The following is a 24,962-nucleotide window of genomic DNA, read 5'->3' as shown; positions in this document are numbered from 1 at the left end:
ATCGTTCTGGCCTGTCTTATGAGACTTTTAAGGATTAGTGAGGTAATATATGTGAAGTGCTTTGAACACTTGAAATGTGCCATATAAATGCTAAGTATTATTAAGGGATCTGGGATTGGACCCCAGAGCTTATCATTACATTCAATTGTTTGGTAGAATACTTTGCTCAATTAGGTTGGCAGGAATGGTCTACTGTCTCCCCGTAGCAACACAGATAAGACGATTCAACCTTCCTCTGTGCACTGCCTTTTCCCCAAGGTCCTTACTGTTGGACTGAGAACAAGGACTTTGAAGAAGGGAGGGGAAACATTATAGGATGTGTAACCTCCCTCCATTAACACACACATAACTCCTGTCTGTCTTCTGTCATACAACCACTATTTAATATGTTTAAGGCAATGCAATTCGTATTTCCCTTTGTTGACATGTTTACTGTTAATAGTGAGGAAAAACTAGCACAAATACAAAAGGAAGAATTATTCTCTTTTGCTACTTCCTTGTTATTAGTCAGAATCTAAATGAATCAAAGGTTGCTGACAAAGTTTGTAAACCACTAATAGTGCCTTCCCACTCTTGTGGCCCATCTCTGTGTGCATAAAAATAATTCACTTTCTCAGTCTGCATAGTCATGATGACTGAGAAGATGTGGCCAAATTGTTGGACTGCAGCTCTCATCAAGATGGAACATAGAGGGAATCTCTACACCAGCTTGTTGTTTGTTGTTTATTCGTTCAGTTGCTTCCTACTCTTCGTGACTTCATGGACCAGCCCACGCCAGAGCTTCCTCTTGGCTGTTGCCACCCCCAGCTCCCCCAAGGTTGAGTCCGTCACCTTCAGAATATCATCCATCCATCTTGCCCTTGGTCGGCCCCTCTTCCTTTTGCCTTCCACTTTCCCTAGCATCAGCATCTTCCCCAGGGTATCCTGTCTTCTCATGATGTGGCCAAAGTACTTCAGTATGGCCTTTAATATCCTTCCCTCAAGTGAGCAGTCTGGCTTTATTTCCTGGAGTATGGACTGGTTTGATCTTCTTGCAGTCCAAGGCACTCTCAGAATTTTCCTCCAGCACCACAGTTCAAAAGCATCTATCTTCCTTTGCTCAGCCTTCCTTATGGTCCAGCTCTCGCAGCCATAGGTTACTACGGGGAATACCATTGCTTTAACTATGCGGACCTTTGTTGTCAGTGTGATGACTCTGCTCTTCACTATTTTATCAAGATTTGTCATTGCTGTCCTCCCAAGAAGTAAACATCTTCTGATTTCCTGGCTGCAGTCAGCGTCTGCAGTAATCTTTGCGCCTAGAAAGACAAAGTCTGTCACTGCCTCCACGTTTTCTCCCTCTATTTGCCAGTTATCAATCAAGCTGGTTGCCATAATCTTGTTTTTTTTGAGGTTGAACTGCAACCCAGCTTTTGCACTTTCTTCTTTCACCATCGTCATGAGGTTCCTCAGCTCCTCCTCGCTTTCAGCCATCAAAGTGGTATCATCTACATATCTGAGACTGTTAATGTTTCTTCCAGCGATTTTAACTCCAGCCTTGGCTTCATCAGGCCCAGCACGTCGCATGATGTGTTCTGCGTACAGGTTGAATAGGTAGGGTGAGAGTATACAACCCTGCTGTACTCCTTTCCCAATCTTAAACCAGTCTGGTGATCCGTGGTCTGTTCTTACCATTGCTACTTGGTCATTATACAGATTCCTCAGGAGGCAGACAAGATGACTTGGTATCCCCATACCACCAAGAACTTGCCACAGTTTGTTATGATCCACACAGTCAAAGGCTTTAGAATAGTCAATAAAACAGAAATAGATGTTTTTCTGAAACTCCCTGGCTTTCTCCATTATCCAGCGGATATTGGCCATTTGGTCTCTAGTTCCTCTGCTTTTTCTAAACCCAGCTTGTACATCTGGCAATTCTCGTTCCATGAATTGCTGGAGTCTACCTTGCAAGATCTTGAGCATTACCTTACTGGCATGTGAATTAAGTGCCACTGTTCGATAGTTTGAACCTTCTTTGGTGCTTCCCTTTTTTGGTATGGGGATATAAGTTGATTTTTTCCAATCTGTTAGCCATTCTTGTGTTTTCCAAATTTGCTGGCATATGGCATACATCACCTTGACAGCATCATCTTGCAAGATTTTAAACAGTTCAGCTGGGATACCGTCATCTCCTGCTGCCTTGTTATTAGCAATGCTTCTTAAGGACCATTCAACCTCACTCTTCAGGATGTCTGGCTCTAACTCACTGACCACACCGTCAGATCTATCCCCGATATTATTATACTTCCTATACAGATCTTCCGTATATTCTTGCCACCTTTTCACCAGCTTAGAATCCTGCATTTCAAATGGGGCTTTCTGCTTCTGTTTTAAATGCAGGATCAGAATGACTCCCTTTTTCACCTACTTCCTTTCCCCCTTTCTCTTTCCTCCTCCTTCCTCCCCTTTCTTCCCATATCTGAGTCTTCCATTATCTTTCATTGATCTTGCTCCCCTTCTTGCCGCTTTTGCTCTTTTCACACAGGAAACTGAAGCGGAACACAACAGGGTAATTTGATAGCTCATTATCTGTGATCTATTTAAAAACGGAACAAAGAGCATTTAGTGCAGGAGACACTTTGGATGATCACAGCGTCATGTAAAGAGCCTTCAAACTTCTGTGAAGGAGCAATCTCAATTGCAGGATAAAAGCTCCATGTAAAGAAAGCCATGTGCATACCTGCCAACCCTTGAAAATCAAAAGGAGGTTGCATCCTGGTTGAACTGTTTCCAGCACAATTCAAGACTCAAGTGTTAACTTACACAGCTCTAAGCACATTGGGCCTTATATATCTTTGAGACCGTGTCTTCCCTATGACCTAATGCAGTCTTTACAGTGTGCTATAAGTAGTTTCCTGATGTTGCTTTCCACAGTGCTTATAAGAATAGGATACAGCGAGTGTTGGGTGGCTTCAGATGTGATATAGAACTGTAAAGCTTGAAGAAGTATGTATCTTCCTGTGTCCAATGAACAGAAAATAAACTTCTAACATTTGTTTAAAATCTTAAATGAAGCCTTTTCAGATTTAGGCTGCAATCCTACATATGCAGTTATCTGGGAGTAAGCTCCATATAAAACTATGAGACTTAGGCCCCATCTACATGAGCCATTTGCCCTGGTGCTGTTTCGAAGGGAAGATCTTTGTGACAGTTGATGTAGTGGCCGCTTCGCAGCCCAATCGTGGTTTTCATGGAGGAATCCTGATTTTCTGAGTCCATTTGCTGCAAAGTTTTCACTTGCTTCAGGTTCACTGTGGAGGGTTGAGCTGTCTGCCCCTTCCTCGGATTGAAATCACAGCATCGTTAGTGATGCCCCTCCCCGTTCCTCCTTCGAGCTCCACAGTTCCAGAGGCATGAAGAAGCAGGCTGATTGGTGGAAGGGAAAGTAGCCTGGGGTGGAGCGCGGGGAAAGCAGAGGGGCAAACATGTCTGCTGGGAAGAAACTCATTGCCTTCAGTTCCATGTCACTGCCTCTCTCACTTTAAGTATTGAGCTTCAAAGTGGAGACTTTCAGCTACAAAGGAATGCAGCTGAGAAACGCTGGATGCCTGTGGATTCAAAGCTGTGCAGTTGAGAAAGGGTGGGTGCCAGGATGGATGATTTTCATAAACATGTACTCAAAAGCACTTCATCAAGCCTGTGTTTGTGAGGGTGGGGGGGAAGCCTGTTGATTGGGTAGTAAATAGACTGTGTGCTATTCGCTCTCTCCTCCTCCCCAGCTCCGTGCTCACTGTTCTCAGCCCGGGCTTAGTCTCCGGAGGCAGTGGCTGCCTGCTTGCCTGCCCACCTTAGAAATGTGTATGCGGGGTTTGTTATGAACGTCTACTTGCAAGCAAGTCCTACATGCTACTCGTGGACCCTCCTCCCCAGCTCTGCGCTCTCTGCTCTTCCTGGCTTGGGAAGTCAGCATTAACCCTCCCATCTACCGCCCCAGTTGTTAATTCGCAGTGCTAATACGGTGCAGCTCCAACGGAACAATGAAATTGGCGCCATGTAGATGTGGCCTTACTTCCAAGAAGATGTGTATAGTATTGCAACGAATCAGATTTTCATTATAAAGCGATACATTTCTTGAGCATTTACTATTAATATTTTAAACGTAGGCTAGAGTTTTAATATTCTTGTTTAATGTATTAACCATTAAAGAGTCACATATATGATTTTTATAGATATTAATGGGTATCCATATGTAGCTGTAGTCTGTCTACCAATTCCAAGATCATTCTTGCAAATTAAACATTGCATCTTAAATGAGCTTTTAAATTTGAGCAATAAGGCTTGTTTTTTTGTGAGCTTGGGGAGTATTAGAATTACAGTTGATATGAACAGCTTTTAAAAATTCATAGTTAATGTGCAGTTAATACCATGACTTCTATGAACAGATGTGATATATTTACAGGTGCATGTGTGTAAGAGAGAGAGAGAGAGAGAGAGAGAGAAATGGGTGGATGGAATGTTGGTCTATGAAGCCATCAATACAAACAATTGAATGTGTCAGCAGGAAGGACTAAAAAGAAAACTACACTTTTCAATATCATATCCATTATTTATCAGAAGAGAAAGTGCAGGAATAATGAAATGAACTCTGCTAATGCCAAGGAAACTACTACTTACTTTGCATAGATGGCCAACTTCATAACAATCTCATGAACAATGCAGTTGTTGGACTTATTTATAGTTAAAACATGTAATTAGGGAGAGAGAGTTTAGCAGTAGCTATCTAGAAAATGTATTATCAGTGTAGCCTGATTGATTGGGGAATGGCATTTTTCTGGTCACACTTTTGTCTGGAACATGATGTCTTCCATCATGCTGTGCTCAAGAACAATTTCATTCATGGCACCAGCGTATGGTTAGCAGAACTAGAGACAAGGTATTATATGTGAATATGTAAGTCTCGAAACTTAATGCACAAAGACCAGAGGTTTTAGAGGGATCTGAAATTTGTTTGTGCTTTGAGAACACAGGCTCTTCCCAGTCCTTCCTATATTTTCTCACAGGAAGGAATTCTTATGGCTTCTCTGTTTGATCCATAGTAATTTACTCTTTTTAAGAAATGGCGAACAACATTTGAAGTCAGTAAGGTTTAGTGATCTTAAAAGTCCAGACACAAACAAAGACCCATGTGGGTTTGTTTACCTTATATGTATTCCTCAGGAGGCTTTGATCAAAATCAGAGTGTACAAAAGGTTTTGTTATACCATTCTGACTAACCTCAAGGTTTCAAGGTTTTGTTGTGTGGTTGCATTTACTTTGCTTTCCTTTGTGGGACTGTGGGACTTCCTTTACAGATCATCTTCAGTGGCTGGGGACTCTAAATAGCACCTCCTTTTGCTGATATTAGTAGGCAGGGGTGCTCATATAGGCATGTCATATAGACATACAAGATATCAGGTTTGCCCTGTCTGCCCTAGACTATATGAACCCATAATCACAATCACTTCCTTCTTATCTGATTTCAGGATGAAATTATATGTGATATACAGTTGTGTATATCTTCCCAGTTATACTATCCAGGGCTAGTACAGCAGAATTTGGCAAATAGTATTGGTGAAGAAAGTATATCACAGCAGACTAATCAAAATAAGATCAATTCATAGAAGTGTGGTTCCCCATCCTCCATGAGTAAATAAAGAGTTACATACTCTACAAACTCCAGAATCACAAGCATTGTTTTAGAAAGATACTTGAGCTAAACTGATAATTGTTTTGTTTATTTTTATTCATGAAAAAATAATGAAAATGAGCTGCTCCTTAGATTCTTTTACTCCAGCTGTCCTACAAGCATTTCCATGATATACTAAGGATTATATTCAGTAAATTTCTTCATTTCTCTAGTGATCTTGTTGTATTGTTATGTATGCTCTTTTTATTGCCTGTATTTTTAACTTTATTTCAGAATAAAATAAAATTCCATGAGGGCAAAATTAAATATTAAAAAATGAAGCAGTCTTGTAAGGCTCCAGTCCTACACAGAGGACTGGCATGTTTAACCCATTCCCCTTTGGCCATATTTCCACTCAGAATTGGACACCCCAGGTTGTTTCCCCACCCAGCATAAACCAAATCCATAAACCAGAATTTTATTGGTTGAAGAAAGGTATGTCATGGAAGAATGTTTGAAGTTGAACTTACTTTTAACAAAAGGCAGGCTTGAGACTGGATGATAGTAATTGGGGTGATATATATGGCATATTCAGAAAAGAAAAAAATCAGAACTTCCCTTTAAGCGGGCTGGTATCTCCCCCTGCTCCCAAAACCTAGTTAGCCTCTCCAGTTGTGAAGCCATCTCCTTCCTACAGGGTTTAGTATGTCAAGACAGACAAAGTTCTGAATAGCAAGTGGTTGTATGTCCCTCTCCAAACACACTGTCAATTTCTGAAGATGAAATTGACTGAAAGTAATCCAAGCAATTGCAACTAGAAGCGGCCAATGTTGCTCTAGGCTTGGACTTGAATAATAGTGCACTGTGCAGTAGTGATGATGATGGCAAAGAAAGCTCTTTTTACTACCATCATTGCTGTCAGTATTGCACTTCATATGAGATGTTGTGTTCATTTGGATTTAGCAAGGGTTTTTGACCACCAATGCTCCAGTTGTTTTCCCAGATGCTTAACTTTGTGGAAGGTGCATACAACTCATTCATAGTAGGCTGATGCTCCCTGGAACTATCAACTGTTGGCTATTACGATTTTCTCTCTTGCTAGTGAGGATCTGGGACTTGAAAGAGGACAGTCAAGGTTTGAAGCAGGGACCTTGCCCAGAGAACTGTGTGTCTGAGCCCCCTTCAGGCACAGAAGAAAGTAAGAATGGAAAAATGTGGTGGAAATGGTTTGAACTTACATTCTTTGTCTTGAGAACAAATGGTATGGAATGCAGTGAAACCACTTCACTACAAACCATTTCCACTACTCAGTAGACTATATGCCTCTCTTCAACTTAAGAGATTGGCTATGAGGTTGTGAAGATGTATGAGACCTCTGGATTGGCCAGACTGGTATAAATACTATGAGTTTGGCTTTCTTCCCTTGCTTGATTAATAGAGCAGAACCTCCTGCCTACTTCACTCCAGCTCCAGCCCTAATTCTGGCACCAGCCCCAGCTAATGTGGGAGCTGGGGCAAGAGAGTGTTGAAGCAAAGGAACTCAGCAAAGAGCTGTTAACCCAGCAAGCATCCAGAGGAGACTGAGACATTTATATCCTCACTGCCAGATCCCCCACATCCTGGTCATCTGCTGGGTGTTTGCATCTGGACATATCCCTCCTCCTATGTTAATCCTTCCTCCTGGGGAGACCCCTGGTAATGGAGGGCAGTATCCAACAGTGACATTCTGCAAATTCAAATAGTGCTAGCAGAGCTCCATCTTTCCGTTGTGCAAGCAGTTGCCCATTATGCTTGTGCAAATGGTTGTGTGAGCAGTTGTGCAAATGGTTGTGTGAGCAGTTGTGCAAATGGTTGCATAATGTGTTACGCAATATGTTGCACAATGCTATGCACAACGTTGTATAACTGCTTGCACAATGGGAATGCACAATGCACAATGGGTTGCTCATCATGTTGCACAAGAGTTATGCAAAACTAGGGGTGCACGAAAGTCACTTACCTGGTCTCGCAGCTTTTTGTGGTGGGGGGGAGGCGCTTCGCTGCTCTCCCCGCGAAGTTCAGGCCGGGGGGGGGAGGCTTCCCGCCTCGCCCGGCCGAAATTCAGGCTGGGGGGGAGGCTTCCCGCCTCGCCCGGCCGAAATTCAGGCTGGGGAGGAGGCGCCTCGCCTCGCCCGGCCGCGAAATTAAAAGTTAAAAAAAAAACACCCCCCCGTGATAGGCTACGTGACGATTAACGTAGCCTATCACGGCTAGATCTGCAAAGTCAGCCATGATAGGCTACATAAATCATCACGTAGCCTATCACGGGTGACTTAAAAAAAAAAAGCGCGTACGCAAATGGCGGCCCCCATAGGGAGCCGCCATTCCCGTTCCTTATTTGGTCACTGTAGTCTACGTAAATCTTTACGTAGACTACGGCGAAAATAAGGGCAACGCTATGCCCTATGGGGGCCGCCATTTGCGTACGCGCTTTTTTTTTTTTTAAAGTCACCCGTGATAGGCTACGTGACGATTTACGTAGCCTGTCACGGTTGACTTTGCAGATCTAGCCGTGATAGGCTACGTTAATCGTCACATAGCCTATCACGGGGGCGTTTTTTTTTTCTTTTATTGGAATGGCGGCAGTGGCAGCCGGTCGAAAGACTGGCTGCCGCTCCCGCCCCGGACGAAGACCCGACGAACCGCCGGCCGGACCCGCCGCCGGGAGGAACATTCGCCAAAGGTAAGTCCTGTCCCGGGGGGGGGGCGGGGGCGGGGGGGCGGAGAATTTCTCCCCGAAACTTGTTTGGGGGGCCGAACACGTTGGCGCTCGGCCCCCCGAAGTTTCGGGGAGAAATTCTCCGCAATCCCTATGCAAAACTGCTTGCGCACCCATGCTTGTGCAAATGTAGCTTTAGTTGGAATCTTCTCTTGAGCTTAGTTCAGAACCTACTTTCTGCTAGTGGAACGTCATTTGTGCTAATGGATTAACACAGTTGGATCCTGCCCACTGACTCCTGGTAGCCAAACATGTGCTCTGGTGCTGATTCTGGGCATTCTACCAGGTACACTGTTATCTTCACTCTTGAGGGTAGGGGGGCAATCAGGGAAAAAGGTAAATCTTAGGATGAGCTCAGAGGGGTTACTGGGGGTGGGCGGGGGAGACATCCATGAGATGAGGCACTTTGGGCTGCCTTGGGATTGTAGACAGTCTTCCAGGTCCACAATTGTATGGGGGTTCTCTGTGGAGTCACATGCCTGATCCTCAGACGAAGTCTTCCCAGAGTCCAGGTAGGGCAAGATCTGGACACTTCAAACTCTAGCTATAGGTCTAGTTCCAGAGACATTGGGCACAGCCCTAGCTCAGCCGAAAAATGTATCCATAGAAGAAGGTATACAGAGGTTTCTCTTCCTGCCTAGTGAACATAGGTGGGAATCTGACATACTGTGTTTTATAAAGTAATACATTCACATTTTGTTTTGTTTTTTAATCAATTTTGAAGTAAGTGTAAGACAAGCATATTATGGTACGCTAGATGATAACATATCCTTTTGTGGTGAATAATTTTATCAGCGTTTCTCATATACTGTAGTTAGAGTAAATGTTATGTATGGCAGTTGCAACAATCAAAGGAAAATATAAACACAACAATAATTAATTAAATAAGATAATTAATTTATCTTATTTTTTGTACATACATTGCCAAATGTCCTAGTTAGTACAGCATTGATAAAGATTCATATGACAGCAGCCATGTTGCGTATATCTATTTATAAAATCTCCTTCATTTCAAAGGTGTAACTAGTGTGCTCGTGCATTTTTCTCTGATGTTGGAATACAAGGGGCATAAATAATGGATTCTGCCTTGATAGGCAGGCTATATTTTGCTATCTTTCAGATAGCTGATTCTGTCTTTGAAAATCTTAATCTTCCAATAGTTTCCCCTGGGTATGATGGGTTATATTTCATTTCTTGTATGAAATTTTGTTTCTGTTTTTTGGTATTTGTTACTTTTTAACCAATAGCATATCCTGAAATGTGAAACATACACATCTACATGAAGCAGATGGCTAGGGTCATTTGGAAGGAGGTAGTTTCCTTAAATTATAAATTTGTATTCTTTGCTAACAAATGACATTACCATCACTTGTAGTAGTAGCCAATAACCTCCTCTAGATATGATTAGGTCTAAATCTCTTTCACATGTCTTAGCATACATTAGACTGATCTTCATTAACAGCACAATTGTGTGAATATTTACTCAAAAGTAAGTCCTAATGTGTTCAGTGGGGCTTATTGCTAAGGAAGTGTGTATAGAACTGCACCCTAAGTATGATGGTTCTCCCCTTAGACTGATACTTTTATTTACTGGCTCCTCTTTCTGTAGTTCAGCATGGATCTCCAAACAATTTCAAATGTTAAATAACCGTGTGACAACACATTTTAATACACACTGAATATGTTGATTATTCAGTGTTTATGTAATGCTGTTCTATATGTGAAGATTAACATTTGACTATTTACAGTAATTAAAAATGTGTTGTGCACAAACCTTAACCTAAAACCTTATCCTAAAACCATATGTATGCACCGTTACTTAGTGCATTTTTTTTAATCACATGAATTTTTATTATATTTTTGAAATGAAGTTAAAAAAATGAGGGGAACAAAAAATAACAAGGTTGCTAAAGAAATAAAGGAACTATCTATTATAATTCTTAGTCTATCACTGATATGCTTCGTGAACAGCTAGAATAAAACAGCCTAAGCACTTGCAAAGTAAGTAGTTGATTTCTTAGTGGAGGAGAGTTCAGCAATGCAGAATTGGGAATTTTCTTAATCCAGCTACATTGTCTACAAAATTATATGTACACATTTAAGTACAGCTACACAAATCCCAATTTGCAAGCTCAATTTAAGCATCAATGACAGAAAAGCACTTCAACACTAAGAGCATCTCTACACCAGCCTAAAATCCCGCATTTAAAATGGGGATTTTGGCTTCTGTTTTAAATGCAACATCATGACGGACTCCCTTTACACGTGCTTCATCTGAGTCTTCCATATGTGTCGTTATGTGGCTGCTAGATGGTGCTATGGTCTAGCTCCTCTTATTGCAGCTTTCCCTTTTTCATGAGGGAACTCAAGTGGAACTTAAGGGCTGTAATTTGATAGCTCATTATCTCCAGTCTTTAAAAAAATGGAATAAAGGTCATTTAGTGCAGGAGACACCCTGGAGGTTGATGATGTTCTCTAAAGCAGGGATCCCCAACCCCCGGGACATGGTCTGGTAGCGGTCCGTGGCCTGTTAGGAACTGGGCTGCAGTAGGGGTGTGAGAAACCCCCTTAACTTGGGCCTGCGGGGCGGTGCGGCGATCTGTCCCTCCCCCCCGGAATCCTCCCTGGCGGGCTCCGCTCTGCAGCGAGTCTGTGGAGCTGCCGGCCGGTTCCAACTGCTGGTGGACTTAGCTGCTGGGACACAAATTTGCGTCCCTGTTCTTCAAGTAATAGGATATGTAAATCTTTACGTAGCCTATTACTGCAAAGAACAGGGACGCAAATGGCGTCCGCTACGTGGACGCCATTTGCGTCCCAGCAGCCGGACGTCCGCCAGTGAAACCATCCCCCCCGGTCTGTGGAAAAATTGTCTTCCATGAGACTGGTCCCTGGAGCCAAAAAGGTTGGGGACCGCTGCTCTGAAGGACCCACAAAGTTCTGTGAGTAACCAATCTCAATAGTAGGATAAAAGCTCCATGTGAAGAAGCCCCAAGTAAAAGATCTTTTGGAGAAGAGTAGGAAAAAGCATAAACAGCTTGCTACAACGGAAGTCGACATCACAAAAATGACAACAGTACACTGCAACATTTGTATAAACCATGTTAAGAACACTTGATCTTAAAATATTCAATATATTGTGAGAGGAAGTAATTTGGAAATAAAAGATATAAGTGCTACCTTTTGACTGTCAGAGGAAAATCTGACACAAGAGTTTGTAAGTGATCAGAGAAAACAGGTGGTATAGTCATCCTGGGATTATATCTCTCTCATCAGAATGCAATGTCAGCCAAATGTTAGAATGCTTTCCTCACATTAAAAATATATCCATGAATATAGAAAAAATAGCATGTCAGCATGAAAGCCTAGACCCTTTCTTTCTGGCATGCTATATTTGTATGTGGAAAGTTTCTGAGTAGCGGGAAGCACTGAGTCATATGATTCCTTCATTTGGAAGTGGCAGTAGTCCCAGGAGGTTTGACCCTTAATGTGCATCCAAAAGAGCATTCTTGTTGCATTTTATTTTATTTTAGTCCCTTAAAGTGTGAGCAGACAGGTGGTTTTTCCGGAAATCATGTAAGAGAGCTATAATGTACATTGTATCCCATGATCTACTGTTGTTCTTAGTCCTCTATTTTTTATTAGGCAGTGTACCTAGTTAAAAAGGCATGTTGCTCCTTTATTGGACCCCCCTTTTTTTCCTTCTCATTTATACTCATGTATCCATTTCCTTAGACACTTGGGGTTGGATCCAGATTTAGTCATACTCAGAGTAGACTTATTGGAATCAATAGGTCTTCAGTTAGTCATGACTAACTGGAGTCACATTGATTTCAATAAGTCTTCACCGAGTATGACTAAATCTGGATCCAAGCCCTTGTTAATTTCATCCACTAACTTATTTTATCAGAACCTAAATCTTACTATTGCATAGAGTGACATAGTCACTCACACAACACAATTCTTCACACAACACAATTAATTATGGAATTTGCTCCCATGGCTATTAGCTTGTTGTTGTTGTTGTTGTTCAGTCGTTCAGTCGTGTCCGACTCTTCGTGACCCCATGGACCATAGCCCTCCAGGCCTTCCTGTCCTGCGCTCTCTCCCGGAGCGTGCTCAAGTTCATATTCATTGCATCCGTGATGCTATCTAGCCATCTCATCCTCTGCCGTCCCCTTCTCCTTTTGCCTTCAGTCTTTCCCAGCATCAGGGTCTTTTCCAGGGAGTTTTCTCTTCGCATTAGGTGGCCAAAATATTTGAGCTTCAGCTTCATTATCTGTCCTTCCAACGAGCAGTCAGGGTTGATTTCCTTTAGGATGGACTGATTTGACCTCCTTGCAGTCCAGGGGACTCGTAAGAGTCTTCTCCAGCACCACAGTTCGAAAGCATCAATTCTTCGGTGCTCAGCCTTCCTTATAGTCCAGGTCTCACAGCCATACATTACTACTGGGAAAACCATAGCTTTGATTATACGGACCTTTGTTGGCAAGGTGATGTCTCTGCTTCTTACTATGCTGTCTAGGTTGGCCATAGCTTTCCTCCCAAGGAGCAAGCGTCTTTTAATTTCATGGCTACAGTCACCGTCTGCGGTGATCTTGGAGCCCAAGAAAGTAAAATCTGTCACTGCTTCCATTTCTTCCCCTTCTATATGCCAGGAAGTGATAGGGCCAGATGCCATGATCTTCATTTTTTTAATGTTGAGTTTCAAACCCGCTTTTGCACTCTCCTCTTTCACTCTCAACAAGAGGCTCTTTAGATCCTCTTTGCTTTCTGCCATTAGGGTGGTATCGTCTGCATATCGGAGGTTGTTGATAATTCTCCCGGCAATCTTAATTCTGACCTCTGATTCATCCAACCCGGCGTTTCTCATGATGTACTCTGCGTATAAGTTAAATAAGCAGGGTGACAATATGCAGCCTTGTCGTACTCCTTTCCCAATTTTGAACCACTCGGTTGTTCCATGTCCGGTTCTTACTGTTGCTTCTTGACCCTCGTACAGGTTTCTCGGGAGACAGGTAAGGTGGTCTGGTACTCCCATCACTTTAAGAATTTGCCACAGTTTGTTGTGATCCACACAATCAAAGGCTTTAGCGTAGTCAATGAAGCAGAAATAGACGTTTTAATAGCCTCTCACAAGGTTATTAGCTTAGCTGGATTTAAAAGATAAAGATTAGATAAATTCATGGAGGATATATCTATCCATGGCTACTAATAATCATGACTATACAGAACATCCTGAGTCTGTGGCCATATGCCACTAAATATTACTAGAAAGCAACAGCAGGAGAGGGCTATTGCCCCTGGAAAGTCCACAAATAGGGCATGAAGGCATCTTGTTGGCTGGTCTGGGAAATAGGATGCTGGAGTTAGATGGACATGTGGCCTGATCTAGGTGGGCTCTTCTTACAAATGTTCTTTTGATTTAAATCCTATGCTGCTGTTTAAGGTGTTTATGACTTAATCACTATGCCTACATCATGTGTAGGGCTAAGCTGGGAACGGGATATGTGTGAGCACCCATGCCCTGCCCCCAAGCGTCTCATGTGCTTGGCTAGCTCAGAGACCTTTGTGTGTTGAGTGCAAAGGACCTTGTAAGCATGTTCAGCTGAACACACTTACACAGCTCCTGCAAACGGGAACCCTGATAAGGCAGGAATCCTGACAAGTCCCTTTGCCATCACCGTGCAAAGGTCTCCGAGCTAGTTGGATGTGTGGGATGCTTAGGGGCAGGTGTACATGTCCCATCCCTACCTCAGCCCTATGTATGATGCAGATGAATATCTGAGTATGTCTATAGCCTGGATCTGATGTTAAGTGTCATCTGCATGTTGATGATGCTGAACTCCAAAACCCTGGATGACCTCTGTCAGTGACGTTGTTAAGTTATTTAACAAGTATAAAGGGGAAGATGGGACTCTGCAAGCCCCTACAGTGCACCCGTCCCCAACCTGGTGCCCTCCAGTTGTGTTGGACCGCTATATCCATCTTCCTCAACCAGCAGAGTTGTCGTCCAACACATTTGGAGGGTATCATATTACGCGAGCTCATATTACGCCAGTACTTTTCCAGCTGCACTGGCTGCCAGTCCATTTCCGGGCCCGATTCAAAGTGCTGGTGTTAACATTCAAAGCCCTTAACGGCTTGGGGCCAGGTTACCTGAAGGATCGCCTCCTCCCATATGTGCCTGCCCAGACCTTAAGATCATCATCAGCGGCCCTTCTCCGTGAGCCCCTGCCAAAGGAAGTGAGGCGGGTGGCTACTAGGAGGAGGGCTTTTTCTGCTGTGGCACCCCGGCTCTGGAATGAGCTCCCTAGTGAGGTTCGCCTGGCGCCTACACTGTATTCCTTTTGGCACCAGGTGAAGACCTTTTTATTTTCCCAGGCATTTTAGCATTTTAGCTTTCTAAATTTTTATCTTTGCTGTTTTAAATCTGTATTTTAAACTCCTGCACTGCTGCTAGGTTTTATTGTGGTTGTATTGTTATATTGTGGTTTTAATGTTCTATATATTTTAAATTGTTTTATTGTGTGTTGTTTGGTTTTAATTTTTGTGAACCGCTCAGAGAGCTTCGGCTATTGGGCGGTATAGAAATTAAATAAATAAATAAATATCAGGTTGGAGAAGGCTGCCATAGTGTAATGTTACAGTAGTTTCGCCATAATGTATTTCCCCAGCACCACCTTTTGTAATACAGCCTCGAGATAGGAGTGGAACAACCAAAATACTATGCCCACAACTCCCAAACCAGAAGTTTACCGTGGTGGATGGTGGATGTTGATTGAACCAGAATAGAGTCACACCTCTTCTGTCCATCTCCGAGAACATGAATGTTGCCTGTACAAGTGTACAAAACTTTCTATTAATTTCAACTGGTTGCATCCAGTAGGAAATTAGATTTTGCCCAATGTTAATTACTTTTTGTTAATATATAAACAATAGCTGACATTTGTAAAGCACCTTTTCCTAGTGGGGCTGTCTGGCTTATTGTGGCTCTAGCAATTTAACTGATACTCATCTCCTTCCTATGTCTGCTTGCTTCAATGACAGCTTGCATGAATTATTCTGTATTGTGGCAAGTTTGTTTATTTTGTTTAAAACTGAAGGCAGACTGTATGGGAATTATGTTTTCCTTGACTTAGATCCAACTGTGCAAAACAATTTAAAACCATCCTGGGTCTAATTTTACTGAAATGAAACCAATATAGAATAAAGCCCTTAGTTTAAATATCAAACAGCCTGCAGGGATATGAGAAATAATTGCATATTGTTGTCAAACTTATTTAGCGGTAAAAATAGAGTGAACATTATTTTTCTTGCATTCTGAAATGTGTGCTGACAAGTTCATTTATTCTCTGGTATTGATATTATCTATTTGTTCTTGGGTTATCCTGTAGTTTATTATTGAGCTTTGCCTGTGTCTGTATTTTCTGGTTACCTGTCTTGCAGTTTTTGATTCAACTGAATTGTAGGGCATTTGTCATCAATCCACTCCTTTTCATGCATGCGTTCCCTGTTCATTGCATAGCAATTACTTTGCTCTAAAGCTATATAAGTAGCATTATACGGAGTAGCTGAGGTTCCCCTTGGGTGCTGGTTTTTCATCCTATTCACATATGATGTTTTGATGTGGCAATGTCATCGCAAGATGATTTTTACCTCACCTCTTTCACAGGGTGAATATTTCTTGTCAGTGTGCTCCCTGTAGCGACAGCTAGTATTTACCATATTTGGGAGCTTGTTACTTCTCAGGCTTTTACTCATTCATGATGAATACTAGCTGTCATCGTGTTAGACTGCATTCACAACTAATTTCATGAAGTCAACATTTTAAATCCTCTTATGATGACTTAGTAATGTGTGAATCAGCCTTTTGATTTTTCTCTTCCCTAAAGAAACCAGTCTGTGAGAGAGAAGTTGCAGCAACTTTTAAAAGACCACAATAGCACCTTCCTTTCAAATTTGTGGAAAATGGCTAATGAACAAGCAAGAGGAGAAATAGTAATTGGTGATATAGGCTCACTGGGGAATGTACAGCACTGAAATTGTGGAATGGGCAAGGAGAAGGGAAGGAAATCAACTCTGACTGCTCATTGGAAGGACAGATACTGAAGCTGAAGCTCAAATATTTTGGCCACCAAATGCGAAGGGAAAAGTCACTGGAAAAGACCCTGATGCTGGGAAAGATGGAAGGCAAAAGGAGAAGGGGACGGCAGAGGATGAGATGGCTAGATAGCATCACCGATGCAATGAATATGAACTTGAGCACACTCCAGGAGAGAGCGGAGGACAGGAAGGCCTGGCGTGCTATGATCCATGGGGTCACGAAGAGTCGGACACGACTTAACGACTGAACAACAACAAAAGCGCCCTGAAGGCCACATTGGATGTTCTGTTGGGGTAGTGGGCTCCACATGAGTGCACACCTACGTACATACACACATACACAAATTCACATACAAATCCACATGCAACTCTCTCTCACACACACCACTCATTCACGAGCTCACACATACTCTGACATGGATTGAGGCAGCCTCCTCCCAGTTGCTGCTTTACTGATCGCGGCTTCAAGTGAAAAATGGGCAGGGAACAGCTTTACCATTCCCAGAGTGTTCCCAGAGCAACTCTCCCATTCCCAGAGTGTTCCCAGAGTGTCCTAGGAAGCAGGCAGGAGCCTCGACCACTGCTTCCTGGGATGTTCTAGGAATGAGGCTTCCATGGCAGGTACCATACAGCCTGTTCCTAGAGTATTTTTTCTTCCATTTTGTAATGCTGCCACATTTTTTTCAGTGGTGGCAGATGCTAGGGGTCTGAGGAGCCACCAGACTGAGTGGGGGGCAGGGGGCTGCCTGTGGCCAGGGGGGCACACCCTTTGCACCTCTGGTATAAAGATACAACTAACTTCACCAACACAGAACACATTCAGTGGCATTGTTGAGGGATGTCTTTCCGCACACAGTGGTCATATTCAAGCAGTCGTATCTCAGCATAATAAGGCTGAGCTGTTCACCTGCTATAACAAATGGGAGCCTGCACTTTCAGCCAAGTGAAGTAGGACAGCCTGCAAGACACCTTTTTCTGCATATTTTGCAGGTAGAACTGTCACCACTGATGTGATTAATAATAACTCTTAGCTTGAACATGTGGAAATTGAGGCTTAAGGCTTGTTGTACCTATGAGATGGATAGACCGTTCCCCAGAGCTTCCTTTAATCTCTTTGGAACCATGGTAGAATGCACCATGTGGGCTAGGTAAGGCCAACCCAGTCTCTGCAAAAAGACAACACTCTGTGCAACGCTCATTTCCAGTTGGAACTATTTAATTACAAAAGAAGCAGAGAAGGTCAGAAATGGTCAGTTGCTTTAAAAAACAAACAAACATAGAATTAGGTAACTAAAGCTGACGTATCAGGAACCTACATTCTCAGAATAATTCACCAGAGCAGCTTGCAGGTGGGACGGAGGGCACCTGGGACTCTTCACCCTGGAAGAGTTTCACCATCTGCTTGAAGACCAAGAAAGATTGCACAATCACACAGGTATCTATACCAGGTGGGCAACATGCAGAAATTCAAACTGACCAATCAGCAGCCTGAAGTTACATTTATTATGAATTGTTTAGATGATTCCTGAATGTATCTCTTTGACATAGACAGCTTCAGCTATTGGGAGGTATAGAAATGTAATAAATAAATAAATAAATAGTCATGGGGTGGGTGGAGTCAAGCCTCAGATGTAGAGTAATGCAAAGTTTGGGGTCTACAGATGTCTGACATGCTCCTTTGTTCAGAGACATGTTCTAGAAAAGAGTGTTAGGGTGGAAACTGAGCCGATAGAACCCCAGAGCAGTTCTGATTCTGAGGAGGAACAGCAATCCATGGGAGAGGAGTGCGTTCATCTCCCACAGGCACAGCAGCTGGCAGAGATTCCTCCTGCCATCATTTCTGGGATAGATAGTGACCATTGAGAGATCAATGGATAGATCATTGAGAGGCGCTGGATGGGAGCTTGCTGGACACTTGGCGCAGACGCCGGGAGCGACGACAGCTGGAGGGCGCGGAAAGGAGGCGTAGCGCTCATTTGGCATGCAAGCAACGGTCACGTCCTGAGGACCCAAGGGAAAGAGGGAGAAACTCTCCCTAGCCCATAAGTTCAAGGTTTTCCTGTAATTCTCCTTCAAACGGGGACCAACTGCCTAACCTGGAGCATAGGCTACTCTGCTGTTCCTTGCTTAGTTGCTGGTGATTAGCATCTGAAAGAGTCATTAAGTTGTAAAAGGATTAAAGACTTGAAAAGAATCCTTTTGTCTGTGTCTTGAGTTAGCTATTGGAGTAAACTGAAAGAGACCACTAGGGTGCTCCTGACAAAGAGGAGGAAAGGTTTGGTTTCTCACACCTGTTTATGCAGCCCTGTTTGCTCCTTCTTTCACAGTGGAGCAAACAAACCAAGAAGCTTATAATTAACCATAGTTTCCCATTTCATCCAGACTGGGAGGCTATGGTTACCAGCTTTGCAACAAGCCACAACAAATCAACATCAAACCGTCCTGGCTTGTTCTGAAGCTGGTGATCATTGTTTTCTGGTTTTGGCAAAAACAGGAAACTATGGTTAATTAGCAGCTCACTGGTTTGATTGCTTACACGGCAAACTGCTCATTCATATCTCGCTTGATTAAGATGAGATTTGATTATTTAGTTGAGAGATTATTAAGACGAGTCTGAACCGGCTCATTATGTTGCACAGTAAAATGACATAATTTGAAGTTCATAAACCTTCTTCTAAGTTTTCAACACCAGAATTCAGTGGTTACAGTGATTTTTAGTCACGCATATTGATCCATAAATTAAATTAGTGTTGAGCTCACATTAAGTTGAAATTAATACAGAATGTATTAGAGTTTCTAGTGCACAGAAACTCACTGAATTAGTTTACAATGCTCCTTTGAACATGGTCAACCAAAATCCTGGTGGGCTGATCATTTGAACTGCATCAGTGTAGTAACTATATAGAAGTATGTATCAAGGTTTCATGAAACAAAATACTGTTACAACAGTACTGTTTTTTTTAAAGTCACTTACAGTGTGTAGTTTAATGTTAGATTTGAATCAGGAGTTTTAGACATCTCTGTCCACTAGCATAGTTCTTTCTCTAAACGCTGCAATCCTAGGGTCCTTGGGAGGGTGTGCCAAGGGTCTTAGGATTCTTTGAATCTCCCCATCCACGAGCAAAGAGAGATATTCTCCCTTGGACGGGGGGATCTGACCACCTCTATGAGGCTGCAGAGACAGAAAAGAGACACTGTTCTAGAGCAGTGGTCTCCAAAGTGGGGTACGCAAGATGATCCACTTGGGTGCATGAGCCACCTGATAATTGAGCAGCCTCCTGCTGCCCCAATGAGCTGCCGCTATATGCAGTGAAGGCGGTGGTGGAGGCTTCAGGATGGGACGGGAACCAAGGGGGAAACTCCATGGTGTTTCTCTCTTGGCTCCAGTCCTATCCTGCCTCTGCCATCGCCCCCGAGAGCAACTGCGCCAGTCTTTGCCAGGCACAGCAGAGGAAGGCACAGTTGCTTGCTCAGCTGTGGCACTGGAGCAGCTGCCATCCTGCCGAAGGACAGCAAATTTGTTCCAAATTGCTGACCTTTTCTATGATGACAAGTGGCTGTCAGTAGTATGCTACCTAGCAGATATTTTTGAAACACAAAGAAAATTGTGCTATGGAGAGAACATTTTGAAAATGGATGTTTGCAAATGTTTCCATCGGTATGTGATTTTGTTGCCGAAATGAAGTAAGTGTGTCACCTATAAAAACTCTCATACCTGCACATTTAAAAAACTTGGGAAAGGAATTTTCTAACCTGTCTAAAAATCTTCCAAATGAAGCGTTTCAGTGGGTTTTGAGCCCATTTGTTAAAAATATAAAAATGCAACACTTTTTGATTAGTTTGCAAGAACAACTGGTTGACATCAGGGAAGATGGAAGTTTACTAGCTGAATTTCAACAAAAACCTTTGCATAATTGGTGGATAGGACTGAAAAATGAGTATCGTGATTTAGTAAGTGCAGCCGACGATACAGTTCTTCCATTTGGATCTACGTGAGGTGTCTTTTTCAGCTATGACAGTCATTAAAACCAGGTATTAAAATAAACTGAACTTAGAACCAGACTTTCACATTGCTGTATCACAGAGTGTTAAACCAAGATTTCAAAAATAATGAAGCATATTCAGTCACGTCGCTCTCATAAAAAATATTAATATTTTTAATGAGAGCAAAAAGGGTTTATACAATTAATAAATAAAATAAATTATTTTAAAAATATTGTTTATTTCATCTTTATCTCATCCTTTAAACAAAATTGTACATTTTATAGTGTATATAATATATTAGTGTAGTACATGTATATCATTTATAAGTAAATATACATATATTGGGGGTGCGCACTCAATTTTTTTTTACTGATAGGGGTGTGCGATCAAAAATGTTTGGAGACCATTGATCTAGAGCATTCCCTGGGTGTACCTGGAGAAGCTTTGGAGAGGATTCCTAGCTCTCCTGTGCCCCCTGACATGCCCCCCAGAATTGGGGAGGAACTATGCCAGCCCTTGAGTTGGGGTATTTCTTTTCCCTGCCATTAGAATGAGTGGGAAGGAAACTGTTTAAATGGTGGAACCTGGAAAAGGAAGGAGGGGAAAAAAAGCAGCTCCTCCCTCCCTTTCACCTTGCAGGCACAACCCCAGCAGGGCTTTGGATAAGGCCTTCCGTCTGCCTTCATATATCCTCGCCCCCATCACTAGGATTGCTCTGCCTGTGGATATAAGAATGGAGATTATGTACCAGTTTATTACTGCAAGTGTAGAAAACTAGGAAAAGGACTCTCAAGGGAGGAAAACCCCATTATATTAAATGAATCATTAGGTTAATTATATTGTTTTCTATTTCATGCTACCTTAGAAATAGGCAATCATTAAGTATTCCACAATTCAAATTTGAACATGAATCATAACGGCTTTTTAAAAAGTAATTTCAAAACTCCAGGAAAAGCTGTAGGGAAATTATTTGGTCTCCTCCATCCCCCATTCTGGTATTCTCATATACTAGAGAGAATGATGTAGCCATGTAGATCTTGACCCTTCAATAATACTTGTTTTCAGTAAGGAGTGGGGTAACTGTCTGACCTGTGGATGTTCCCAGTTGCATACAGGCCTTTTGTGTCATGTACTTTTGGAAACTTGTTATAGCAGAGACTCTAAAACCTGGCTGAGATCTCTGTCTGACTTCTAGAAAAATTAATGTCTTCAAATTCTGTGAAAATACTATCAAGGCTGAGGGAATTCGGAACGTTCACTAAACTCAACCCACTGGATCTAATGTAGCAATAATAGGGATTAGCTTCCTGTTGGTTGTTGTGGAAACTGGATGATGATTGATTTTTACTCTCTATGAAAAGGGTATGAGTCCAACATGCATTGCTAAATCTTTTCAAAAGAAGGACCTCTTGCAAGGAAGTTGAGAAGTAGATTGTGCTCTGAGAATGCCAGAGAAATAGTGATATCCAACATGATTTGAATTATTCCTTTTATTGGACTCACTTGTGTTGATGATGCTAACAAGTTTTTAAGTTGTTCACAGATCCATCACGTTCTAATCCATGTTAGGACTGATACCTAATATTTTATGCACAGTATATTTATTTAATTATTTGCAGTGTTTATATACCGCTGGATAACCAAAGTTCTCCAGATCATAAAAAGACCATAAAAAGAAATAAGACACCAACATAAAATCTTAAAACAAGATAAAACAATAGCATGTAACCAGAGTAAAAACAATAAAAAACATAACTAATAATCGGTAAAAGATTTCAAGATCAAAAAGTGTGGGAAAACTGAAAGGTCTTCTGCATGGCCACAATATAAATGGGCCACAATGTAGGTGCCAGTGGAACCTTTTTGGGCAGGACATTCCACAACTGAGTCGCCATCACTGAGAAGGCCATCTCTCTTGTAGGTACCACGTCACCTCATTTTGCAAGGGCACCAAATGCATTACACTGCTTTCTTGTGGGTGGGCATGTGGTGGCAGAGCAGATGGAGGAGCCAAGAGGAAGTGATCCAGTACCAGCACGCGTGCTCATGAATGATAAGCTGGGATTCCAAAGAATTCTGGTTTAGTGTTTTGTGCCTTTGTAAGTAACAGGCCCAGGCTACAAAAGCGATGAAGATTGAAACCCACACCCACTAAATGAAGAAATAGCTTTTGCAGTTTGGTGATTCATTCAGGAAGACAGCTGAAATGTTTTTTGCTGAATGCACGATCAACATCTAAATTGTATAAGAAGTATGAACAGATTCAATATACTTACTTCATTTTGAAAATAGAAATAGGGGCCTGGAGCAGTCATGGATGGGCTTCAGGAATGTTAATTGTTTGCATACATGAGTAAGCTTATAAATGGTTGTTTCTGAAGGCTTATTTTGCTCATCAAAAAAGCTGTCAGTGCTAGTATAAAGAAGGGTGGATGAATTGTTATATTACTCACCCAGTCTCCTAATATGTTCAGAGCTTGATGGAAAGTGCTTTTAACTTAGCATGAACTTCTCCCCTTCAGAGCCACCTCAGCTTCTCTACATTTAAAGTAGGCAAAGAACCATTATACTAATCCATTGTGCTATCATATCTCTAGAAAACACATGTAAGCAATTGTGCTGAATATTCATATTTGATGCGAGATGTATTAAAAATCTGTGTATTTGGCTCCTTATACAGCTACAGTTCTGGGTTGGTGCCACTCTCAGCGTTGTTACTTTTAATTGTGAAAGTTTGTTCTTTCAGCCAAGTCATCTATTCTGCTCATGTTAGGATTCAGAGAGAAAAATCTAAAAAGAGAGAAAGACCTCACAGCCTTGGACCACTTTGGCTTTACAGTGATAACCAATCCTTTACTTTCTTTTGTTTTCCATTCAGGTCCGATTGTATGCCAGACCCGATGTCATCAGAAGAGGATCTGGGGACTATGCTATAAACATTACTCGGAGACTGATTGAGTTTTATGAAGACTACTTCAAAGTGCCCTATTCCCTGCCAAAATTAGGTAAGTTTTTTCAGACAAATCAGAGTTGGTAAAGAGGAACAGAACCTCCAGATGCCATTTTAAGGAAGACTAAAAATAATGCCTTGGATCCTAATATATGTTCACTTATAGGGGTATCCTATGGGGCTTATTCCCAAGTAAGTGTGCTTAGGATTCCAGCCTTAAGGAAGTTAATGGAAGGAAAGTTTCCCATCCCTTCCTGCCCCTGAAGCTAATTTGGGTTTATTCTTCTCTCCCCCAGCAGCCCCTTGCACCCATCCCATGTTTTGTAAGAGGGCCCGCAGACATCTGAAGAGCCTTTTCAAGGGCACAGGTGGCTGTAAACTTTCTCTCTGTGAACTTCTCTAAGGTTACTTACCTTTGTTTCAAGCCAATGAGTATTAAATATTCATTTTTTAACAGTAGAGAGAATAGGCTAATCTACTTTTAGCCTAGTCTTAAACAACAGCCCAACTGGTATGGCTGTGGTCCACTTGAAAATAAATGTTTTACTGATTTGTTTCTAGATTATGTGTGTGCACTCAGCATATTGGGCCTCACTTCTATTAGACAGCCCTCAAGCTATGTTAATTAACTCTTGACTCTTCATCAGCTACAAAACAAAATGTATTCAGCGTTCGCATTTTTCATATATATATATATATGTATGTATGTATGTATGTATATATATATTGCTGCTTATTGAAGTGACTCACCTGAAGCTTACTTTGCAGTTCTGCCAGGCCAAGCCTAAAAGTATATGTTCTCTTTCATTGTTTTGTTAACACTCTTCTCTCACATGCTGGAATATTTCACACTGTGTTATTATATGCATCCTCTTGAGGAACACATGGGACCAAGATCCAGAAAACATATTACTCAGCAGCTCTTTTTTTGATCACAAGTGTTTTCTGATTTTAAACCCTAGGTGTTCCTCCCTGGCATTCAGGGCCTCCTTCATTAAAGCACTTGCCTGCTGAGTAGCATCATTCTTAGCCTTGCAGCTAATGGTGTGGCAGCAGATACATTAATTGAATGGTTACAAGTGGGTGTTTTGTGCATTTTTAATAAGTGTGAAATGGCATTTCTTTTTTCCTCTCTTAATTGATACACTGCATACAGGACCATTTTAAAGTCAAAGTAGTTACACAGAAGCTTGTTAACATCAGATTGTGCTAACTCCAGTTTACCGCTTTGTAGTTTCGTATCTGTCTGCAGTTTGTCCGGCATAAATGTTTGTCATGAAAATGTGATGTGAGTCATAGACTTATTGTGTGGGGAGAAGTCTGCTTCTTGCAAAATAAGTGAATGGTGTCAAAACATTAAAAGGAAAACATGATGTCTTAATTAGGAGAAAGAAACTCAGAGTTGTTAACTGTAGGTGATTGGGCATGGTAGTGGAGTAGCAGTGGATTAATATGAAAACATCATTGTATATATATCTTTCAGGTAAAATGTGATCTTGCAATGTACTTTCTAGGGAAGGTGG

At 41.9% G+C, this 24,962-nt stretch overlaps 1 protein-coding gene across 1 annotated transcript in view; it reads left to right on the top strand.

The window, feature by feature from the left end:
* TRHDE (thyrotropin releasing hormone degrading enzyme) overlaps nt 1–24,962 on the top strand; it is a 379,983-nt gene that overhangs the window by 60,291 nt on the left and 294,730 nt on the right. Inside the window, exon 3 of the mRNA XM_084810483.1 lies at nt 23,368–23,494. Coding sequence (XP_084666609.1) covers nt 23,368–23,494 — 127 coding nt within the window. The remainder of the gene's footprint in view (nt 1–23,367; nt 23,495–24,962) is intronic.

The sequence above is a fragment of the Heloderma suspectum genome, chromosome 7 (genome assembly GCF_057233095.1).
Source record: "Heloderma suspectum isolate Gila_16-S chromosome 7, 16-S_ref, whole genome shotgun sequence".
Taxonomy (NCBI): Eukaryota; Metazoa; Chordata; class Lepidosauria; order Squamata; family Helodermatidae; genus Heloderma; species Heloderma suspectum.
The sequence above is the reverse complement of the archived record's forward strand: the minus strand, read 5'-3'. Positions and strand labels throughout refer to the sequence as shown.